Source organism: Balaenoptera musculus, chromosome 5, assembly GCF_009873245.2.
Source record: "Balaenoptera musculus isolate JJ_BM4_2016_0621 chromosome 5, mBalMus1.pri.v3, whole genome shotgun sequence".
In the NCBI taxonomy this organism is placed as follows: Eukaryota; Metazoa; Chordata; class Mammalia; order Artiodactyla; family Balaenopteridae; genus Balaenoptera; species Balaenoptera musculus.
In genome coordinates, this window is record NC_045789.1 from 69,145,501 (window position 1) to 69,164,567 (window position 19,067).

At 37.1% G+C, this 19,067-nt stretch overlaps 1 protein-coding gene across 5 annotated transcripts in view; it reads left to right on the forward strand.

Annotated features, from left to right (window-relative positions):
• The first annotated feature begins 1,115 nt into the window (after positions 1-1,115).
• Positions 1,116-19,067, forward strand: part of NFXL1 (nuclear transcription factor, X-box binding like 1) — a 54,539-nt gene continuing 36,587 nt past the window's right edge. Inside the window, exons 1-11 of one of the 5 annotated variants that reach the window (XM_036853719.1) lie at positions 1,116-1,230; positions 1,626-1,871; positions 4,642-4,815; positions 8,976-9,085; positions 11,104-11,237; positions 12,485-12,663; positions 12,898-13,059; positions 13,162-13,262; positions 13,848-13,962; positions 15,373-15,497; positions 16,129-16,251. In XM_036853719.1, coding sequence (XP_036709614.1) covers positions 1,628-1,871; positions 4,642-4,815; positions 8,976-9,085; positions 11,104-11,237; positions 12,485-12,663; positions 12,898-13,059; positions 13,162-13,262; positions 13,848-13,962; positions 15,373-15,497; positions 16,129-16,251 — 1,467 coding nt within the window. In that variant the 5' untranslated portion in view covers positions 1,116-1,230; positions 1,626-1,627. The other 4 variants (XM_036853718.1, XM_036853720.1, XM_036853721.1 and 1 more) reach the window with 4 other exon arrangements.

Genomic DNA, 19,067 nt, shown 5'->3' on the forward strand with positions numbered 1-19,067 from the left:
GGCAGGGGAAAAACTGATTATGTGAGTCTTTTTGCCTGATTAGGTCCTCTAAAAGTAACTGGAATTTCTAGGTAAACATTAAATACCTTCTCACAGTAATAATATAGTATGGTGTTTTTAAGAGCATAGTCCAAGATTCACACAGCTCAATTGCAATCCTGGCTCTGCTAGAATGCTGAATAAGAAAGTTCTCTGTGTCTCTGTTTCCTAATTTAAAAAATGGAATCGGTAATAATACCTGGCTATAACAAGGGCACGTTACTTAACCTGTGCTTCAGTGTTCTCAGTTGTAAAATGGGGATAACAGGATTACTGTGAGTACCACATTGTTAATATACATATATATATGTAAAACGCTTTGAATAGTGCCTGGAACTTAATAAATGCTATATAAATATTAGGTACTTATTATTAATGTAGAGGAATTAATTAGGTTGAAGGGTTAGGGTAAAGGACCGTGTAGTCCCAAACAGCAATCGGTGTATTTCTCAATCCCAGACAGAGCCCCGAATTTTTGAAATTTCTCCCACTCCCTCCTCTCCCTTTCTCTTTATTTCTTATTGAAAACAGCGAAGTCAGAAGAATCAGGACCAGACCTGGCTCTCGACTACTTTCCTTAATAAAGGCTACTTTAGAGAGCTGTCGTGACGGTAAAAATCGGCCTGCTTCAGGAAAAGTATATTGTTAACTATAAAGGACTATGATAATAATGCCGTTAGATTTATCCTCTACGTTGCTTTTGCAATTCAGAAGGGCACTTTCTCCACTCCAGCCACTTTTCCGCTACACTCCCTCAGCTTTCCCTCCCTCTTCCGCGACCCCAAAGAGTTTTCTTTATAAGTGACTTTTCCCTTCTGTGAGAAAAGTTTCCTGCCACCAGAAAGCCCGAAGGCGAGGCTAAACATGGCGGGCAGTCAATAACGACCCCTGAGATAGCCTCCCGATACCGAGCTGGGTTTAGGGTAGTCGCACGGAAAAAGCGGCATCCTCTGGGTTTTGAACACCTCCTCCCCACCTTGCGCCCTCTCTGTGCGCCCACCCCGTGCGAGCCCCAAAGCACGCCGGGAATTGTAGTTTCCGAAGGCCTGCTCCAGTTAGCGCATGCGTTCGGAGTCCTTGCCCACACACAGACACGGTTCCGGATGAGGAAGGGGCTAGTGATGCCACGCGTTCTGCGAGCGGTGGGCGGGGGCTTCTGGGAACTGTAGTCGTTGAAAGCAGGCGCCCTCGGTAAGGGGACGTAGCTTTCTTTCCTCCGGGTTCGCTACTGCAGTTGGTTCCCGGCGGCAACCGCCGGGTTAGTCTGCAGCTCTCCCGTCACGGCGCTCCCCCTGAGTCCGAGGAGGAGCTTTCCTCCTCCCCGGTTCTCCTTCTCCGGCGCTGTGGTGCTCCTTGACTCGCGGTCCATTTCTCTGCCTAGTTCTCTCCCTCTTGGATCCATCTCCGAAGCCCGGGCTCAGCGGGGACTCGCCCTCTGGGAGAGACAGGGCCGCGACCTTTTCAAACTCGGTCCCCACCCCGCGTCCTCATTCCGCCTCTCACACCGGCTTCCCCCGCTGTCCTTTTTCCCCGCCTTGGTACCACCGCGCTCACGCTCCTTCCACTCTTTTTTTTTTCCTCTGCAGGGATGGAAGCTTCCTGGCGCCGGGTGGCCAGTGGCCGAGGCCGAGCCCGAGGACGGGCCACTGCCGCCCCCTCCTCAGGAAATGGAGTCCATCTTCGCGGCGTCGGAGGAGGGCGAGAGAAGGGGTCGGTGGGCGCTGCTGGCCTTGGCCCCATTCCCGGTGGAGCTGCAACCTCTGCGGCTGCAGGTAGCTCAGCCCGGCGCAGCCCCGCGGGACCTGAAGCGCCGCAGACTTCCGTGGCCAGTGGTGAGAATGGCTCCCGTCCTCGGGCTCACCTGGATGCCTACCTACTAAGGCACTTGCTAGTCAGAACTGCCTTCGCATTCATTTCTTTCCTTCTCCTTCGGGAGTTTATTATTGGCCTCACTTCTCAAACCTTTCAGGCAGCTACTCATTCTAGGCCGATTCCCATCACACCTCTTTCATCATCACTTTTTATTTTTTTTCATCATCACTTTAATTGGTATTAATCAATGTTACATCTCCGTCCAATATTCTTCCCTTCACTCTTTTTTGCCTACTGAATCCCCACAGTTGCAGACAGTGGCCCGGGGGCGGATTTAGCCTATAGTTTGGTTTGGTTAACACAATGCATTAAATCTGAATTGGTTGCCAGCAGTTTTTTGGTTTTTCTTTTTAAAGTCTCATAAAAATCTGGTTAACAACTTTTCTTGTAAGGTAAGGTATTGTGGCTTTGGTACTTTTGTGGGTGGCAACAGTCGGCTGGGCTGAGTCGCAGAAATCTTATTTAGATTGGGTTTAGGCTTTCCACTTGACATTGTGTTTCCTACTTCTGGGGCCAGTTGTCATTTTCCATTTTTATTTGATTGCCTTAGTTTAGTAACTTTAATTATCTATGTCCTGTAAACACTTGAGCTTGTGGTACTTTTTTCAGCTGTGGTTCCTAGTCACAAATTTCATGTCCTTTCTGGGATGTATCTGGTGTGGCCTTCCCCAGCTTTCAATATCCTTCATCCAAGGCAGTGTTTTAGTGGAGCCTGGGAGCACACACGCAATTCTAAGTTGTCCATACTAATGAAAGAATGCAGGGGGCTAAGAGAATAATCCCTAAAATCATTTTATTGTTGTATTTGGAATGTATTTTTCAAAATATATTTTTTGCAGGGAGGAGCAAATTGAGCTTCTGAATGTCTCCTAAAGTAATTTTAAAGATAAGTGGTATTCTCTTGGTTACTGAGTTTATGATAGTGGTGGTGGTGAGGTGTGCAAGAGGGAGAACTGTGAACAGTTTTGGTAAGCTTTCTTGGATTTTGTGGATAGTAGAAAAGCAAGCATCCTTTAACTGGATAATTGAGATTTGACTGTAAGAAATAGTATATGGTAAGGTTGCTTTGTCAGCTTTCTTTGAGATGATCTTACGTAGGTCCATTGATCAGGTTATGAATGTTTTTATTATATCTGTCTAATTCAGCCTTTTAAAAAATGTCTTGTAAGTGCTCATTTCTCATAATGACATTTATCCTCTTATTGTACATAACGTTTTGAGTCATATATCTTATAGCAATTGCTTTTCTCCTAGGACTCAAAGATTCCTATGTGGGCACTGTACATTTTCCTCCAGTTTTACTTGAAACACTGAGTAGTCCCCAGCCAAGCTGGCTGCGGTAAGAGAAGGAAAACATTTCATGAGGAAAATAAAAGATAAAACATCATTAAGTACATATACACCACCTAAAATAAGAAAGTTTGTATTAGTAGTGGCTCATCGGTTTCAAGCGTAAAGTGGCACTAATATGGGCACTAATGAATTAAGATCAGTTCATTATGTTGTGGCTCCTTTCTTGAACTATGGTGGCTGTTCAGAAGAGTTTATTAACACTTAATGCTTGAAGAGAATTTTCATGGTCCTTGCTCTTGAGGAGTTTGAAGTCTCATTGGGAAAGTGCTGTGAAGTAATCTAATTCTTTTTGTGTTATTATTTAAGCAAGTAACAAGTAGGAAGTACAGACAGTGCTAAACAGAATAGCAGAAGAACTAATCCAAAACAATACTTAACATTTCTTTTTGGAATGAAGTTGTTGTAAGAAGCATATTTTCCATGTTAGCAATATTTTGTGTGGGATTAATGTTAAATAAATATGTTCTGTGACCACATTTTAATAAAGACACAAAGTCCTTGAGCTTTCTAAGAAGCAGATTGTAAACATGGTGGGTAGACAGTGAATACTGTTTGTGTAAGGTCTTTGGTGGGCCAAGCCAGGCTGGGTTATATTGTGCAAGAGGATGGTTTGAGAAAGCGCCTGCCTCTGCTGATTCTGATGTGCTCCCAGTGGGTATGTTTCCCACGTTTTAAAAATCACTGTGTACCATTCAGTTTTTAAACATCTCACTTTAATTTTGTTAATATCCTGTTTTGAGGTTGATCACCAGTTTTTTGATACTTTATCATAGCTTTATAATTTTAAAAATTGATTTGTTAGTCATTCTAGAACAATTAGTTGGCATTTAGCAGAATATTTAACAAAAGTGAAAGTTTATATTGTGGTATTCTCTTTACCTCGTGTGACAAGAAATTTGAAAATACTTTTTCATGGATGATAGTGAAATAGAATGCACCAAAGGTGACTTCTAAATCTGTATTTTAATAACGTATTGGTATATCATGCCTTGCTTTTTTTTTTTTTTTTTAACCTTACAACACTTCTTAATTTTATTTATTTATTTATTTTTGCTGTGTTGGATCTTCGTTTCTGTGCGAGGGCTTTCTCTAGTTGTGGCAAGCGGGGGCCACTCTTCATCGCGGTGCACGGGCCTCTCACTTTCGCGGCCTCTCTTGCTGTGGAGCACAGGCTCCAGACGCGCAGGCTCAGTAATTGTGGCTCACGGGCCCAGTTGCTCCGTGGCATGTGGGATCTTCCCAGACCAGGGCTCGAACCCGTGTCCCCTGCATTGGCAGGCAGATTCTCAACCGCTGCGCCACCAGGGAAGCCCCATGCCTTGCTTTTTGAGAGATTGTTTTGCAGAACTGAAACTCATTTTTTTTTCTTTTAAGCAGAGCTAATGTCTCAAAAGAAATTTGAGGAAATCAAGAAGGCTAATCAAGCTGCAGCCAAAAAACTTGTTGAAGAACACTTTAACTCTTCATCTGAAGAAGAAGGAGATGAGGATTTTGAAGGAAAAAGAGGAAAAATAGTTGCTAATACGTTTATAACTTACACTACTCAGACAGGTACTGTGTGATCTTTTCAATTTTGACATTTTTACATCAATGAAAATATATTCCTGACTTTTTCTGACACCTTTACTCTATGTGGAATAGGTTTTGCATCTTAAGAATGAGCATTTTTGTGTTGTAGAGTTGAATTTTTGTACCTTTTACTGTTTGAGTTATACATTGTATAATGCTAATCTTTCTATAAAGCAAATAAGATGGCAATGTCTCTTACAGCCTTAGAAGTTCTCTTTTGTGTTTAATTGGCATTTCATTAGAATGCTGGGAGGGGGATGCCAAAGGTCCCTGTGCAATGAGTGGGGTCAGGTTGTTCCTAATGATGATTTGATTGCACTTGAGGACTTTGAATACTCCTTAAATCTATTCTTCATTATTCTCTTTTTCATTATGTTAAATGTATCTTGAAGTCAATTTCATTTCTTGACTTAATTCCTTTATTTTATATCTTACAACTTCTGATTTTTATATGTAAAAAAAAAATCTAAGTCTCTTCAGGTCTGAAGTGTTTAATCACATTATATGTTGTATATATCTGGGTTACTCTCAAAGCCACATTTGTTTGTGAGAGAGACGGCCAAAGTGATGTTGCTGTGAAGATTTGGGACTAAGTGTAGAAGTAGATTATTTTAAATGTAAGTCTCTTACACTTTCCACATTTTATGCTTACGGTCATTATTAGAAACATTCTTGCATGCATTATGCATATTAGTTGCCTGAGGATATTGATGGCATCATGAGCATAGGTACACATCATCAAAAAGGTTTCCAAGGAATTTACCATACCTGCCAAGGAATTAAGATTAGTAAGCTTGACTAAGAAGTCTGGTTCAGCCAGGTAAAAATTGATAAAGAGGAACCTTAAGGTTAGGAGGTTTCTTGCTTTTAGAGAACTTCATAGAAAGTAACCTCAAGTTTCCTGCTTCAAGAAGACCTCACTGAAACCACTCTAGATACAAATTTTATTTTTAAATAGGAAATTCAGTGATATAACTCAGTATTTCTGCCTAGTGTTTAGAAAAGTTTTATCGTTTATAAGTTTTATTAATTTTTTTAAAAATTTATTTATTTATTATTGGCTGTGTTGGGTCTTCGTTGCTGCGTGTGGGCTTTCTCTAGTTGCAGCGAGCGGGGGCTACTCTTTGTTGCGGTGTGCGGGCTTCTCATTGCGGTGGCTTCTCTTGTTGCAGAGCACGGGCTCTAGGTGCGAGGGCTTCAGTAGTTGTGGCACGCGGACTTCAGTAGTTGTGGCTCACGGGCTCTAGAGCGCAGGCTCAGTAGTTGTGGTGCCCGGGCTTAGTTACTCTAAGGCATGTGGGATCTTCCTGGACCAGGCCTCGAACCTGTGTCCCCTGCATTGGCAGGCAGATTCTTAACCACTGCACCACCAGGGAAGTCCCAGTTTTATTAATTTTTAACGTGGCTTTCATCTTAAAGTGTTAAGGCAATTTTTCTTATACTGTATTATGTCAAATCCATAAATATTTTGATTTTTGTTCCTTTGTGTTCTGTACTTTGCCTCTACCAAAGTAAGGAAGTCTGATCAGTTGACTTTAGAATGATAAATGCCAGGGTCATGAGATGGTTCCCATCTCACATTAGTGAATTGAACACCAAAACTTTACCAAAGAAGTTCATTCTTTCTGTCTGAGCACAGCCTTTATACATTTGCGATCGCTCAGATTTCAAACTTGAATGGTCAGCTTCCTGATGGGTATCGCTGTCTTGCTGGCCTATGGAAACACAAAACATATGTTGAAAGATAACTTATTTCTTCTCTTGTTCTCTTTATCTCTATTAATACTACAATTTTCCCAGTCACCTACCTAAGCCAGAAATCTGGGAGCAGGGTTGGCATATACACGCATGAGTGTGTTTTACTCGCTACTACTCCTCCCCTCTGCCCATGTCAGACAGCTCGTCTAACACAGCACTCTTTCCTTCTGAACATCGACTTTTCAGAGCAACACAATCTAATTCTCACCAAGTCCTGCTGAGTCTTACTTCCTAAATTTCTTAAATTCATCCCACCACTCCCCACATGCTATCATCACCTTAATTCAGGCCCCTACAGCTGTTTAATATGTGGATTAAATCCACATAATAATTCTGTGAGGTAGATATTAATATTACTATTGTTACTATTTTAAAGATGAGAAAACTGGGACAGATGCATTAACTTGCTCGAGGTCATTTTTTGCTTTATCTGCTGTTAACTGCCTCTTAACTTCAGGTACTTCATGTTTCCAGTCTTGGCCTCCTCACACTCATTTTTCTTCAGTTGCCAGAGTGATCTTTTTTTTTTTTTTTTTTAAATTAATTAATTAATTAATTTATGGCTGTGTTGGGTCTTCGTTTCTGTGCGAGGGCTTTCTCTAGTTGCGGCAAGCGGGGGCCACTCTTCATTGCGGTGCGCGGGCCTCTCACTATCGCGGCCTCTCTTGTTTCGGAGCACAGGCTCCAGACACGCAGGCTCAGTAGTTGTGGCACACGGGCTTAGTTGCTCCGCGGCATGTGGGATCTTCCCAGACCAGGGCTCGAACCCATGTCCCCTGCATTGGCAGGCAGATTCTCAACCACTGCGCCACCAGGGAAGCCCCCAGAGTGATCTTTTTATGCATGACTTCAAATGTCATGCTATCCGTCGTGACATCTTGGGCAGTATACTTTACTGTTGCAGCCAAATTTTAACACATTTTTCAAAGAAATCTTACATACATTTTATGAATATAAGATTAGACTTTATTATCTTAAAGCCTGTTCATCTTGTTTTCATATTCTATTTTACATGTTAGCTGTTAAATTAGATGAAATTTTAAAATGTTATACATTTGTTAGAGCCAGCTGTGTCAGAAAGCAAAATAAGTACACAGAATATGATTATTAAGTCTGCCTTTAAGAATCCTCTTCAAACTTCGATATTTGTTTAAAATAAAGCAATTGTCTTTAATAAGTTTATAATATTTTATAGTTTGGGGAGTAATTTTATGTATATTTTGTATAATATCATAAATTATACTTGTATTTATATTATGGTAGAGCAAGTTTTTGTGAGTGTTGTGTTTACTTGGATGATCTTAGAAAGTAAAGAATTGTCTAAGTGTCCTATTTATTTAATTTTTCTTTTTGGTAACTTAAATTTTGGTTTGTACCATTTTATTGCCATGGTACGTTCTGTACTTATGATAGTTTATGTTATTAGTGTACTTTTCTTGGAGACTCAGTTAACCTCTATTGAACAATCTTTATTGTGCTAAAGGCCTGTAGGTTTATTTCTGTTACACTAAAGTGACTCAGATTATTGTCCTTTTGTTGTTGTGTGTGCTTTTGGGTAGCTTTTCTGCCTTTCATCATGCTGTTATTTCTTGGACCTTCCTGTATTAAACTCTTGCTGTGGCATAGCATAGTCGTCAAGAGGGCTCACTTAGGAGTCATACTGAAGTTACTTAAGTGTTCTGTGCCTCAGTTTTCTCATCTGTAAAATGAAAGTAAAAATAGCTTATTTAATCTTACTGAAATACGAATAGTACAGTGCCTGGCAAGTAAATGCTTAATAATTGCTTAAAGGAAATACAGTCTAGTAATTTTTTTCTAAGAAGTCGTGCTTCCTTTTTTAGCAGAAATAGCATAATTTAATGAAACAAGTTTATTATACTGTATTGATCTCAGGATCTTTTCATTCAACAGATTTTTACTAAGAATTTGCTATGTGTCAGACACACACACACACACATACACTCTTAGACATTTACACATTCATACACATATGCTTATATTTAGGCTCAATGGCTTTGCTGAGCTTTGACTTTGCAGTTCCTTTCACTTTGCTTTTTGATATGCTTTCCCTTGTTACTTGACATCTTGCTGCTGTTGCCTGTGACTCTGCCCCCACCAGATTTGTTAAGGACTGTAACAGCAAGTATACTCTGAGAGAAGGTCAAGGTAACTGTTTTTGAATCAAGTACATAAGATGTAATGCATGGACTTTGTGACCTCTTGGCAGTTCACTGGTTGCCTTTTTCTTAAACTTCTCATTTTTTCAGCTATATTTTGAGCAATTGATATTACTAGACAGTTCTCACATAATGTGGTGCTGTTAGTGAGTCTGTGTTATTTTCAGATGTTGCTTAACCTGAAGTTTTCAATTTTTAAATTTCAAGATGGAGATGTTCGTGAGTTAGAGCGAACAAAACAGTATGTAAATGAAGCTTTTCAAGCAGGGGCTATGACATGCTTAATTTGTATTGCTTCAGTGAAGAGAAACCAAGCAGTAAGTTTTTCTCCTTATCTAAATTAATGTTATCTCCCCCAAATATCTTATTTTGCATTTATAATTTGTAACCATTTATTATTCTTTTTGCTTATTTTTGTTTAAGAATACTTCATTTGAGAATTCTCTTTATGAATTGATACTCAATTTTTGGGAATCTTTAATTAAAAGAAAATTAGCTCTAAATGAGCAATCAGTATTTTTAGCACTATTAAAATAAATGAAGCAAATATTTTCGGTTTCAATGCATATGTCAATTTGATAAAGCATTTTTAGTATCGGTACTTTAGAGATTCCCATAAATACTAAAATATTAAGTAAACTGTATTTCATTACTTTCAGCAGGTTTAAAAAAACAGATATGCTCCCTGCCTTCAAGGAAGTAAAACCTAGCAATGACAATTACAGTTTATTAGTGAGCTTCTCTTGTGTTGAAGACACTGTGGAAAGTGGCTAGGGTTAATGGGGAGAGATGGATTCAGAGATAACTCATGTACGTAGAGACACTATGGCCTAATGGTGAAGTTATGTATATATACATTTAAAGGGCATTAATAAAGCAATTAAGGGGATGTGATGACTGAATATGATAGACTCACCATTTAGACCTCAGCTTAATCCACTGCTATTATAGCAGCATTGCCTAGAGAAAGAAAGACAGGTCAGATGTGAAATGGATTGGTCGTGTAGAGTGAATCAGAAATTTAAAATATATTGGGTAGGATAGCGTAGCAGACGCAGGTGCCTTTGGTGCCCTGAGTCACATCTGGTTGTCTTACTCTGATTTCAGCTGCAGTGGAGGAATAGTCTCTCTGCATGCGGATGCAGTTTCACTGTAAACACTTGCTATGTGTGTGAACTTTTTTTTTCCAACCTCAGTGCTTTCTCCTTGGGAACTGACTCAGCCAGGAAATGGGTGTAGTGCAGAGCAGAGTTAATGCCCGTTGGGGCAGTGTTCCACCATAGGGAGCTGGGGGATGAGTGCCCTAACCTCCTGTTTGTTAGTGGTTGGGGCTGGGGTTGTCCTAGGCATGTTTTACGTGGTTTTTCAGAGCATCCCTAGCAGGACTGAACTTTGGCCCTTAGCGATAGTCAGCTCAACAATATACAGTTCATTGGCATTTCCTCTTCCCTATCTTGGCCTTTTACTTCTGCATCCCAGTTCTTTTCTTAGGCACTGCTTTGGGGGGGAACTCAAACTAAGAAGTTGGCTCTTTTTTCAGTGCTCCTGCCGGCTTATGCAATATATTCCATGTCTGATTTTATTAAACAGCTGCAAAATATTATGACAAAAAGTGAACTGATTTTTGTCAGTTATAGCAAAGTATTGGCTGGGTAAAAAAATTAATTACTGTTATTCCTTAAGCTGTTAAATTTTGTATATGTGTGTTTGTGGGGGTGTGTGTGTGTGTATACACACTGAAGTTTTTTGCTCACCTAATTTTTAGAATTTAGCATTAAGTGCTAGACTAATAGGTTTTATATAACTGTAGGGCAACATAGAGATTGTATGTACATATTTGTGTTTAAGAATTTTTTTATAATTGGAAAAACCTAAATGTCCAACAACCTGAACTTGGTTAAATTATGGTAAACAAATCAACATGATATCTACTGTACAGCTATAAATATCATATTGTATGAACCTACTTGATATGGGTAAATGCTTATACTGTGTTAAAAGAAAAGGCTATAAAGTTATATATCAGTACAGTATGACCTCATTTTTTAAAAGTATGAAATATATACAAAAAAATTGGAGACTCTGCAGAATGTTAGCAGTAGTTGTTTCTAGCTGAATGAATCTGCATGATTAATACTATTTTTCTTTAAAGTGTTCTACATGTACATTAGTTTTTATAAAGAACATTTCTTCTGTTATGCCAGAAGGAAAGTTTTTTTCTTTAATCCTTAGGTAGCTCTTGAAATAGTTTAGTGTGGTGCTTATTTTAAAGTATTGTGGAATTATCAAAGAAAAATCATTGCATACTTGTTAATTTCTGATACCTTTGTCTTAGGTTTGGAGTTGTTCAGGATGTTTCTGTATATTTCACATGCCCTGTATCCAGAAGTGGGCTAAAGATAGCCAGTTTCTGGTATCTTCTCCTTTGACGGATGATGATTTTGGAAAGAGAGATTATCCCTGGCCTTGGTAACTTTTTCTAATTTAGTTGGAATGTTTAGTTGTAAAATAAATGAAAATTGTAGCTCCTCAGTTGCTTTATTGGCAGTTTCAGTATCCATGCTTGGCCTTCAATTAGTCATTTGGTTTGTGAAGATATGAGACCTGCTAATGGCTCCCCCCACCACCTCAGTTTATATAACTACTAGTTCCTTTTGCTAACTAATAAATAATTCAGACTCTATTTTTCCCCTGCAAAACAACTCCTTAGTAATCCTTTTTAAAGAACTTTCATTTCTTTAGAACTAGAATCCATCAAAATTCTGGTACTTCTCTCAGGAGCTCCTTTTAGTATGTATTGGTATCACATTGTACAAGACTGTCCTCTAACATTTTGATCAATGGCTTCCGATTTTATCCTCAAAATCTCTCAAAACTGCAGGTGTATATTATCCAATCTTATTAAATTTTCTATATTTATTATGTTAGTTTGGCTTCTAGGACTAAAACTGCTTTATTTTAATCTTGATAGGTAAAAATCTGCTTTAGCAGAGAATGTGAAACAGTATTTCAACTTTTCTTTGACTTAGGTACATTTGAAATATATATATATTTTGTATTAGATGTTGAGAAATATGAAATTCTTTGTTTATTTTCAAACATTTTTCCCCGTAATTCTAGATTTTAAGTTATGTTTCTTGCTGCTATATTACCTACCTATAACTGAGTTCTCTCTTCTTCTTGCTATTGCTAATATATTTTGCTTATTTGTAGACCACCCAACCAAACTTTTAAAACATTGAACTTTATAAAATTGGAATGAATATCTCAAGAATAAAGTTCAGGTTGTTAGTAGGAAGCTAATGTTGCTTTCTTTTGTAGCTGTATTTTAGATATGTGTTGTTTAATGTGGTAGCAACTAGCCACACATGGTTATTTAAATTCTTAAAAATCATGAAATAGAAAATTGTTTCTTCCTCAGTTGTACACGTTAGCCACGTTTCAAGTGCTCACTAGCCATGTGTGGCTAATGGCCACTGTGTTAGACATGACAGGTATAGAACACTTCCATCGTCTCAGGAAATCATTGGACAGAGCTCTTCTAGATGGTTGAAATTGATTTTAGTAAAATCTTGTTTCTTACTAATATAAAGATGGAGCAGAGGTTACATTAACATAAAACTGATTGTATATACTCTATTATTAAGTATATTTATATTTCTGCCTCATGTCACTTTTATAAATGAAATTAACTTCAGTAATTTCATTCTTTGTAGTCCAAAATGTAGGTTTGAATACAAACGATCTGACACACCTAGTAGGTACTATTGCTATTGTGGCAAAGTGGAAGATCCACCTTTAGATCCGTGGCTTGTGCCTCATTCTTGCGGCCAAGTATGTGAGAGAGATTTTAAACCTCCTTGTGGCCATAAGTGTTTACTCCTCTGCCATCCAGGTGAGTTATATATTATATTTCTAATTGTGGGTGGTTATTTCTTCTTATGTTGAAGTAAAAAAAAATTGTGAGAGTTGAACTCAGAACTTAAGTTTACATAAGAAAATATTGGAAGGGATTGCCTTTTAAAGTATCAGTATGGAAAGCTTTAGAAATTACTGATAGGTGTAGGAACTGAAAATTTTTACTTTTGACTTCTAATTTTTTTTTTTTTTCCCTTTCATTGGATTCTAGGTCCATGCCCTCCTTGTCCTAAGATGGTTACAACTACTTGTTATTGTAAGAAAGCAAAACCTATCCCTCGTCGGTGCAGTGCTAAGGAATGGTCCTGTCACCTGCCATGTGGACGGAAATTGCTTTGTGGACAGCATAAATGTGAAAATCCTTGTCATGCAGGTAAAAGGTCATACCTGTTAGGTGTTCCGGCCTTAAGCAGAAGTCAGAGCAGTCTCTGTTGCTTTTATAATGTTCCATGCTAATTTATCATTTTGATTTTAGGAAGTTGCCCACCCTGTCCAAGAGTTAGTAGGCAAAAGTGTGTCTGTGGCAAACAAGTAGCTGAAAGAAGCTGTGCAAGTCCACTGTGGCACTGTGATCAAGTAAGTGTATATGCATTTTGAGGAGTGGGTGTTAAAGTATACAGAAGCATAAACAATTAGAAATGCAAGTTAGGTTTAGTTGGATAAAAGGAGAGGAAGAATAGCAACTCAGATGAATTATATTCATGTTTTAGGAAACTTTTTCAGTTTAATATCATTTTAATTACCAGGGGAAATTTTTTTTCAAATTAACAGCTATTTGTTGAATTTTGGATTTAGTACATATGTACTCTTTCCTCTTTTCCCTCTTCTTGAGTTAATCCAGTTGAGGAAGTAGTATTGATTCTGTAGATTGTCTTAGAATTGGCATGGTTTTAGTACCATTTGGAAATCTTTGGTGGATGACCATGTGAAACTGCATGTTCTTTTTCCTTTATTATATTTTAAAAATATACTCCCTGGCGCATGAGAAATGTGTGTGTGTATGCTTATGCATATATACATATGATACCTATGTAAGATATAAAGCATAATAATTTGAGGAATCTAAAGAAGTTGCTTGTTTGTGACTGAGAAATGATTATGTCATGTACAAAGTCTTTTGTTAACTTTTAAGTCGTTAGTGCTTATTGCATTTTATTTTAGGTATGTGGGAAAACACTGCCATGTGGTAATCATACATGTGAGCAAGTTTGCCATGTAGGTGCTTGTGGAGAATGTCCTCGATCTGGGAAAAGGTTCTGTCCGTGTCAGAAGTCAAGTAAGACTTTTTTAAAAACCTTTAATGGGATTATAATTATTTATCATGCTAATTAGAGTACTTTCCTTATTAAATTAGATTTCTCTGGGAGCTCATAATGTAGTTTCAATAATAATACAAATTTGATATTAGATTTCTGTACATTTGGATGAGAGGACAATATAGCATAGTGGATTAAGAACTCAGATTTTGGGCCCAAACTTCCTGAGCCTCTGAAATGGGGGGCTTGTCAATCTCAGACCAACCGCTTTTCAGTCCATCAAAGAGCACATTGAAGGTGTACCTTTGGTTTCCATCTGTACCCCCTTCCAATTCCCCAGTTCTTTCAACCAGTGAGGAAAAGTCATTTGGGGAAGTAAATGTCAATCAACTGCTCTGCATGCTGATAAACAAACAAACAAACAAACAGACAAAAAAACCCACAAAAAAACTGTGAAGTAGAGTGAAAATAATAGGCTGTTTTTCGAGATTCATTATCTTCGATTATCCAAGGGTCACCATTCTGAATAGCGTGCGGACACATGTAAATCTGTTTAAATAAGATTATGATGAATGTAAGTGTTCCAAGATGTGTTCCTTTTAGTTCCTCTCCCCTTCTCCCTTTCTTTTTTTCCTTCCATGAATAAATCTCTGCTAAAATTTGAAAAAAAAAAAAAAATGACTAGGCGTATGTGGGTTCAAATCCCACCTTCATGAACTGCAGTTTTCTCAAGTTAAATGGGGACAATAATAGTACCTTCTTTATAAGATAATTGTGAGAATTAAATGATAAAATGCACGTAAAGTATTTATTATAGTGGCCAGCACATAAAGGAAACCTAATAATTATAAGCTATTGTTATTGTTGTGTATTAGATTATAGGTGAATTTAGTTTGGGCTACTGTGAGATAAAGGCATAGAAGGGTCACAGTTCGAGTTCACTTTCTTGACTCAGCACCAATACCAGCACACATATTTATAAGATTATTGCAAACACTTGTTATAATATGTTTATGTTAAAGGTCAGTTTCATAGTTTTTAAGTCTAGATCTTTTTTTTTTTCTCCATCCTATGAGGTTGTTTAGAGCAAATTTTTTTTATCGTTCTATATATTGTAGAATTCTTTATAGTGGTTTACATGGGCTTACTCATTTCTTTAGAAAAGTATTTCTGAAGTAGTTAGCTCATAAAAATATGCTTCTTGAGAATGGTAACTTGTCATGTATCGAATTCTGTTTAAAAAGCATAAACTTTACAAATATAGGGGTTATTTTCTTTAAAGTTAACTTTCCAATAAATATGTAGATGCAAAAGTTCATAGTCTGAAAGACCTGTCATTCTCTAGGAATCCAAAAGTACATGGCACATTATTAGTACTTTATAATAATGTATGTTATTTTTAATATTGATTTTTTTTTGTCTGCTTCTAGAGTTTTCTTTGCCTTGTACAGAAGATGTACCAACTTGTGGAGACAGTTGTGACAAAGTACTTGAATGTGGAATCCACAGATGTTCACAGCGTTGTCACCGAGGTCCTTGCGAAACATGTAGACAAGTTAGTCATGTCCTGTAATGATTACTTTTAACAGCTATCTGTCATAATATGTCAAGTGGGATTGTTTTGTAATTGTTTTCCTAAACATCTGTGTCATGATCTAATATTTATGATGAGGCAGGAGAGTATGCCAGCAATTAAATCTGAAATTACCTTTTTTTTGTTTTGCTTGGTAAAAGTTTGAATGTTGTCATTTTTATAGACTAGTGTGGGGTTGTTTATTCTCAGAAGATATTCAAAACAATGATGAATTAGGCCTAGGGATGATAGGGAAAAAAATGCCTAGATGTCATTCTGGTTTTGACATACTACTAGATAATCCAGTTTTTTTGTTTTACTGAAACTAGATGTGTAGATGTTATGGTGTAACTAGATATAAGGGATTTTAACATGTGATGTTGTTTTACTATTTAATATCAAATTTTTACTAAATTTAATAATGGAAATTCTGTGAAGTCTTTTTGGAACAAACAAATGTCTTAGGAAATTCTCCTTTATTTTTTTAAAAGTGTTTCTTACAAAACACTCTTAAACTTTTCACTTTCATTTTTTAGTAATTATAGAGATTGCAGTGTGAAAAAAATCATGTCAACAAAAGTCAATTTTAATAGCATTTATTTGATTCTTCCAGGAAGTGGAGAAGCATTGTCGTTGTGGAAAGCATACAAAACGAATGCCGTGTCATAAACCATATCTTTGTGAAACTAAGTGTGTTAAGATGCGGGACTGTCAGAAGCATCAGTGTAGGAGAAAGGTAATAAGCTTGGAAAACTGATTTTAAAATTCTCTTGGATTTTTCCTCTTTGGGACCATGATAAGTGCCATCTTGACTTGTTCCTCAAATACTTAGGCATATTCTTTGCTTTCCATATGAAATATTAATAACTATTCTACATTATTGTTTGTATTAGTGGGAAATCTTACCAAGGTTTTTAAATAACAAGGGTCTCTTTATGTCCTATGCATAATTCCTTCTACTTGGTTCTTGGGCTGTTTCTGTTCCCTGACTTTATTTATTTATTTATTTTAAAAATAAATTTATTTATTTATTTATTTATTGGCTGCATTGGGTCTTTGTTGCTGCGCGCGGGCTCTCTCTAGTTGCGGCGACCGGGGGCTACTCTTTGTCGCGGTGTGTGGGCTTCTCATTGTGGTGGCTTCTCACTGTTGCAGAGCACAGGCTCTAGGCACATGGGCTGCAGTAGTTGTGGCACGCAGGCTCAGTAGTTGTGGCTCGTGGGCTCTAGAACGCAGGCTCAGTAGTTGTGGCACACGGGCTTAGTTGCTCCGCAGCATGTGGGATCTTCCCAGACCAGGGCTCAAACCTGTGTCGCCTGCATTGGCAGGTGGATTCTTAACCACTGCACCACCAGGGAATTCCCTGTTCCCTGACTTTAAAACATCATAGCAGTGTTAGTGGTAGTTTGTTTGGCATGGTAGAGGCTTAACTTCTGCTGTTCAGATCTTATTTATAGAATCTTGGTTCAGTATAAGGTCAACTGGAGAATTTTATTAAGTCTGTAGATTTGAAGTTTTTTTGAGTCCCTTTTATTACTATGAATTATCCCTCTATCTCTGGTAAGATACCTTGTTCTTAAATCTATTAAATATAGTGATTTCAACTTTGTTTTGCTTAGTGTTCATACAGTATATATTTTCCATTCTTTTACTTTCAGCTTATTCAAATCTTTATATTTGAAGTGGATTTGTTATAGACAGCAATTAGATAATTGTTTTATTTAGATAATTATTTTGTTTTAAATCTTTATTGTTTAATTTGGGTGTAGATCATTTACATTTATTGTGATCTTTAATAAAATGGTTGGATTTAAGTCTGTCATTTTGCTATTTATTTTCTATTTTTTCATCTGTTCTTTGTTTCTTTTCCCTCTTTTGTGTCTTCTGTTTGAGTGTTGTCTTTCAATAATTCCATTTTACCTCCTTTATTCTATTCTTACACATTTTATACCCATGTATTTTATAAACCTCAAATATGTTGTTTTTATTTTTGCTTTAAACAGGTATCTTTTAAAGAGTGTGAAAAAGTAAATAGTCTTTTATATTTATCATCAAACTCATGATTTCTGGTGCTTTTCATCCTTTTATATAGATTCAGGTTTCTATCTGATTTCATTTTCTTTTGTCTGAAGGACTTCCTTTAACATTTCTTGTAGTGCTCGTCATGAATTCTTTCAACTTTTGTAAATTGTCTTTAGCCTTTGTTTGTGAAAAATATTTTTACTGTAGAATTTTAGTTTGACAATTTTTTTCCCATTCTTTAAACATGTTGCTCCACTGTCTCTGTTATCTTTGTTCCTCTGTATGTAATGTATCTTTTTTCTTTGGCTATTTTTAAAGATTTTTCTCTTTATCATTAGTTTTCAGTAATTTATTTGTGATGTTCCTTTGTATAGCTTTCTTCATGTTTCTTTAGTACAATTTTTGTTGAGCTTCTTGTATGTCTTTATAGTTTTCATCATATTTGTGAAATTTTCAATCTTTATTTCTTCAAGTATTTCCCCCACCCATTGCCTTCTGAGACTTCAGTGACAGGTATGTCATGCTGCTTGAAGTCCCATAGGTCACTGATGCTCCAGTTATTATTTAGTCCTTTTAATTTTCATATTTAATGTTAGCTTATATTGTTTGTCTTCAAGTTCTCTAATTTTCTTCTGCATTGTCTAATCCCCTGTGTTTCTTCATCTCAGACAGTATTTTTTCATCTCTGAGACTTGGAGTTGTGACTTTTTCTATATCTTCCATGTCTGTCCTTTTCATGCTCATGCTCTCTTCTATCTTCTTGAATATAAGTGAATAGGATGTACTTCAAATACCTATTTTAATGTCCTTGTCTACTAATTCTGTCATCTGTCATTTCTGGGTCTATTTTTGTTGATTGAGTTTTCTTTTCCTTTTGGGTTATTCTTTACTGCTAGGTGACTTTTGATTGGTTTCCAGACATTATAAACTTTATGCTTTGTGCTACCACTTCTCCACAAATTCTAACCACACTTGCCTCTCTGAACTATGAATTTTGTCTCCTCAACTTGGTGAGACCACTGGACTCTGCTTGTGATCTTTCTCCTTGTGTCCAGGTCTAAGCTTGTGCTATCATAGGACTCACCTTGTTTGTTTCTGTTCTCATAGGGGTTTCTGTCCTGTGCTGCCTAATTGTCTAATGTCTAAAAACTGCTGTTTCAAATATTTTGTCTGATTTTCTAGTTGTTTAAGGCAGGAGAGTAAATCTGGTCATTATTACTCATCATGGTGAGAAACAAACATCTAAAGGCAGGAGATTAAATCTGGTCATTATTACTCATCATGGTGAGAAACAAACATCTAAAGGCTTATTCACCTTGTGGACCACATAACCTTCTTTTTTCCCACTGCCACTGGGAGAGTGATAGGCACATAGTATTACTTGGTAAATATTTGCTTAATTGAATGAACTATTTTAACTTTTAATTGCTTTTCAATAATGTGTATTTTGTTTTGAGCTATTTTTATATACTGAAACTTGTTCTTAAGTAGGTTACAAACCCAAGTTTCTTTAAGACAATTGTAGTCTGT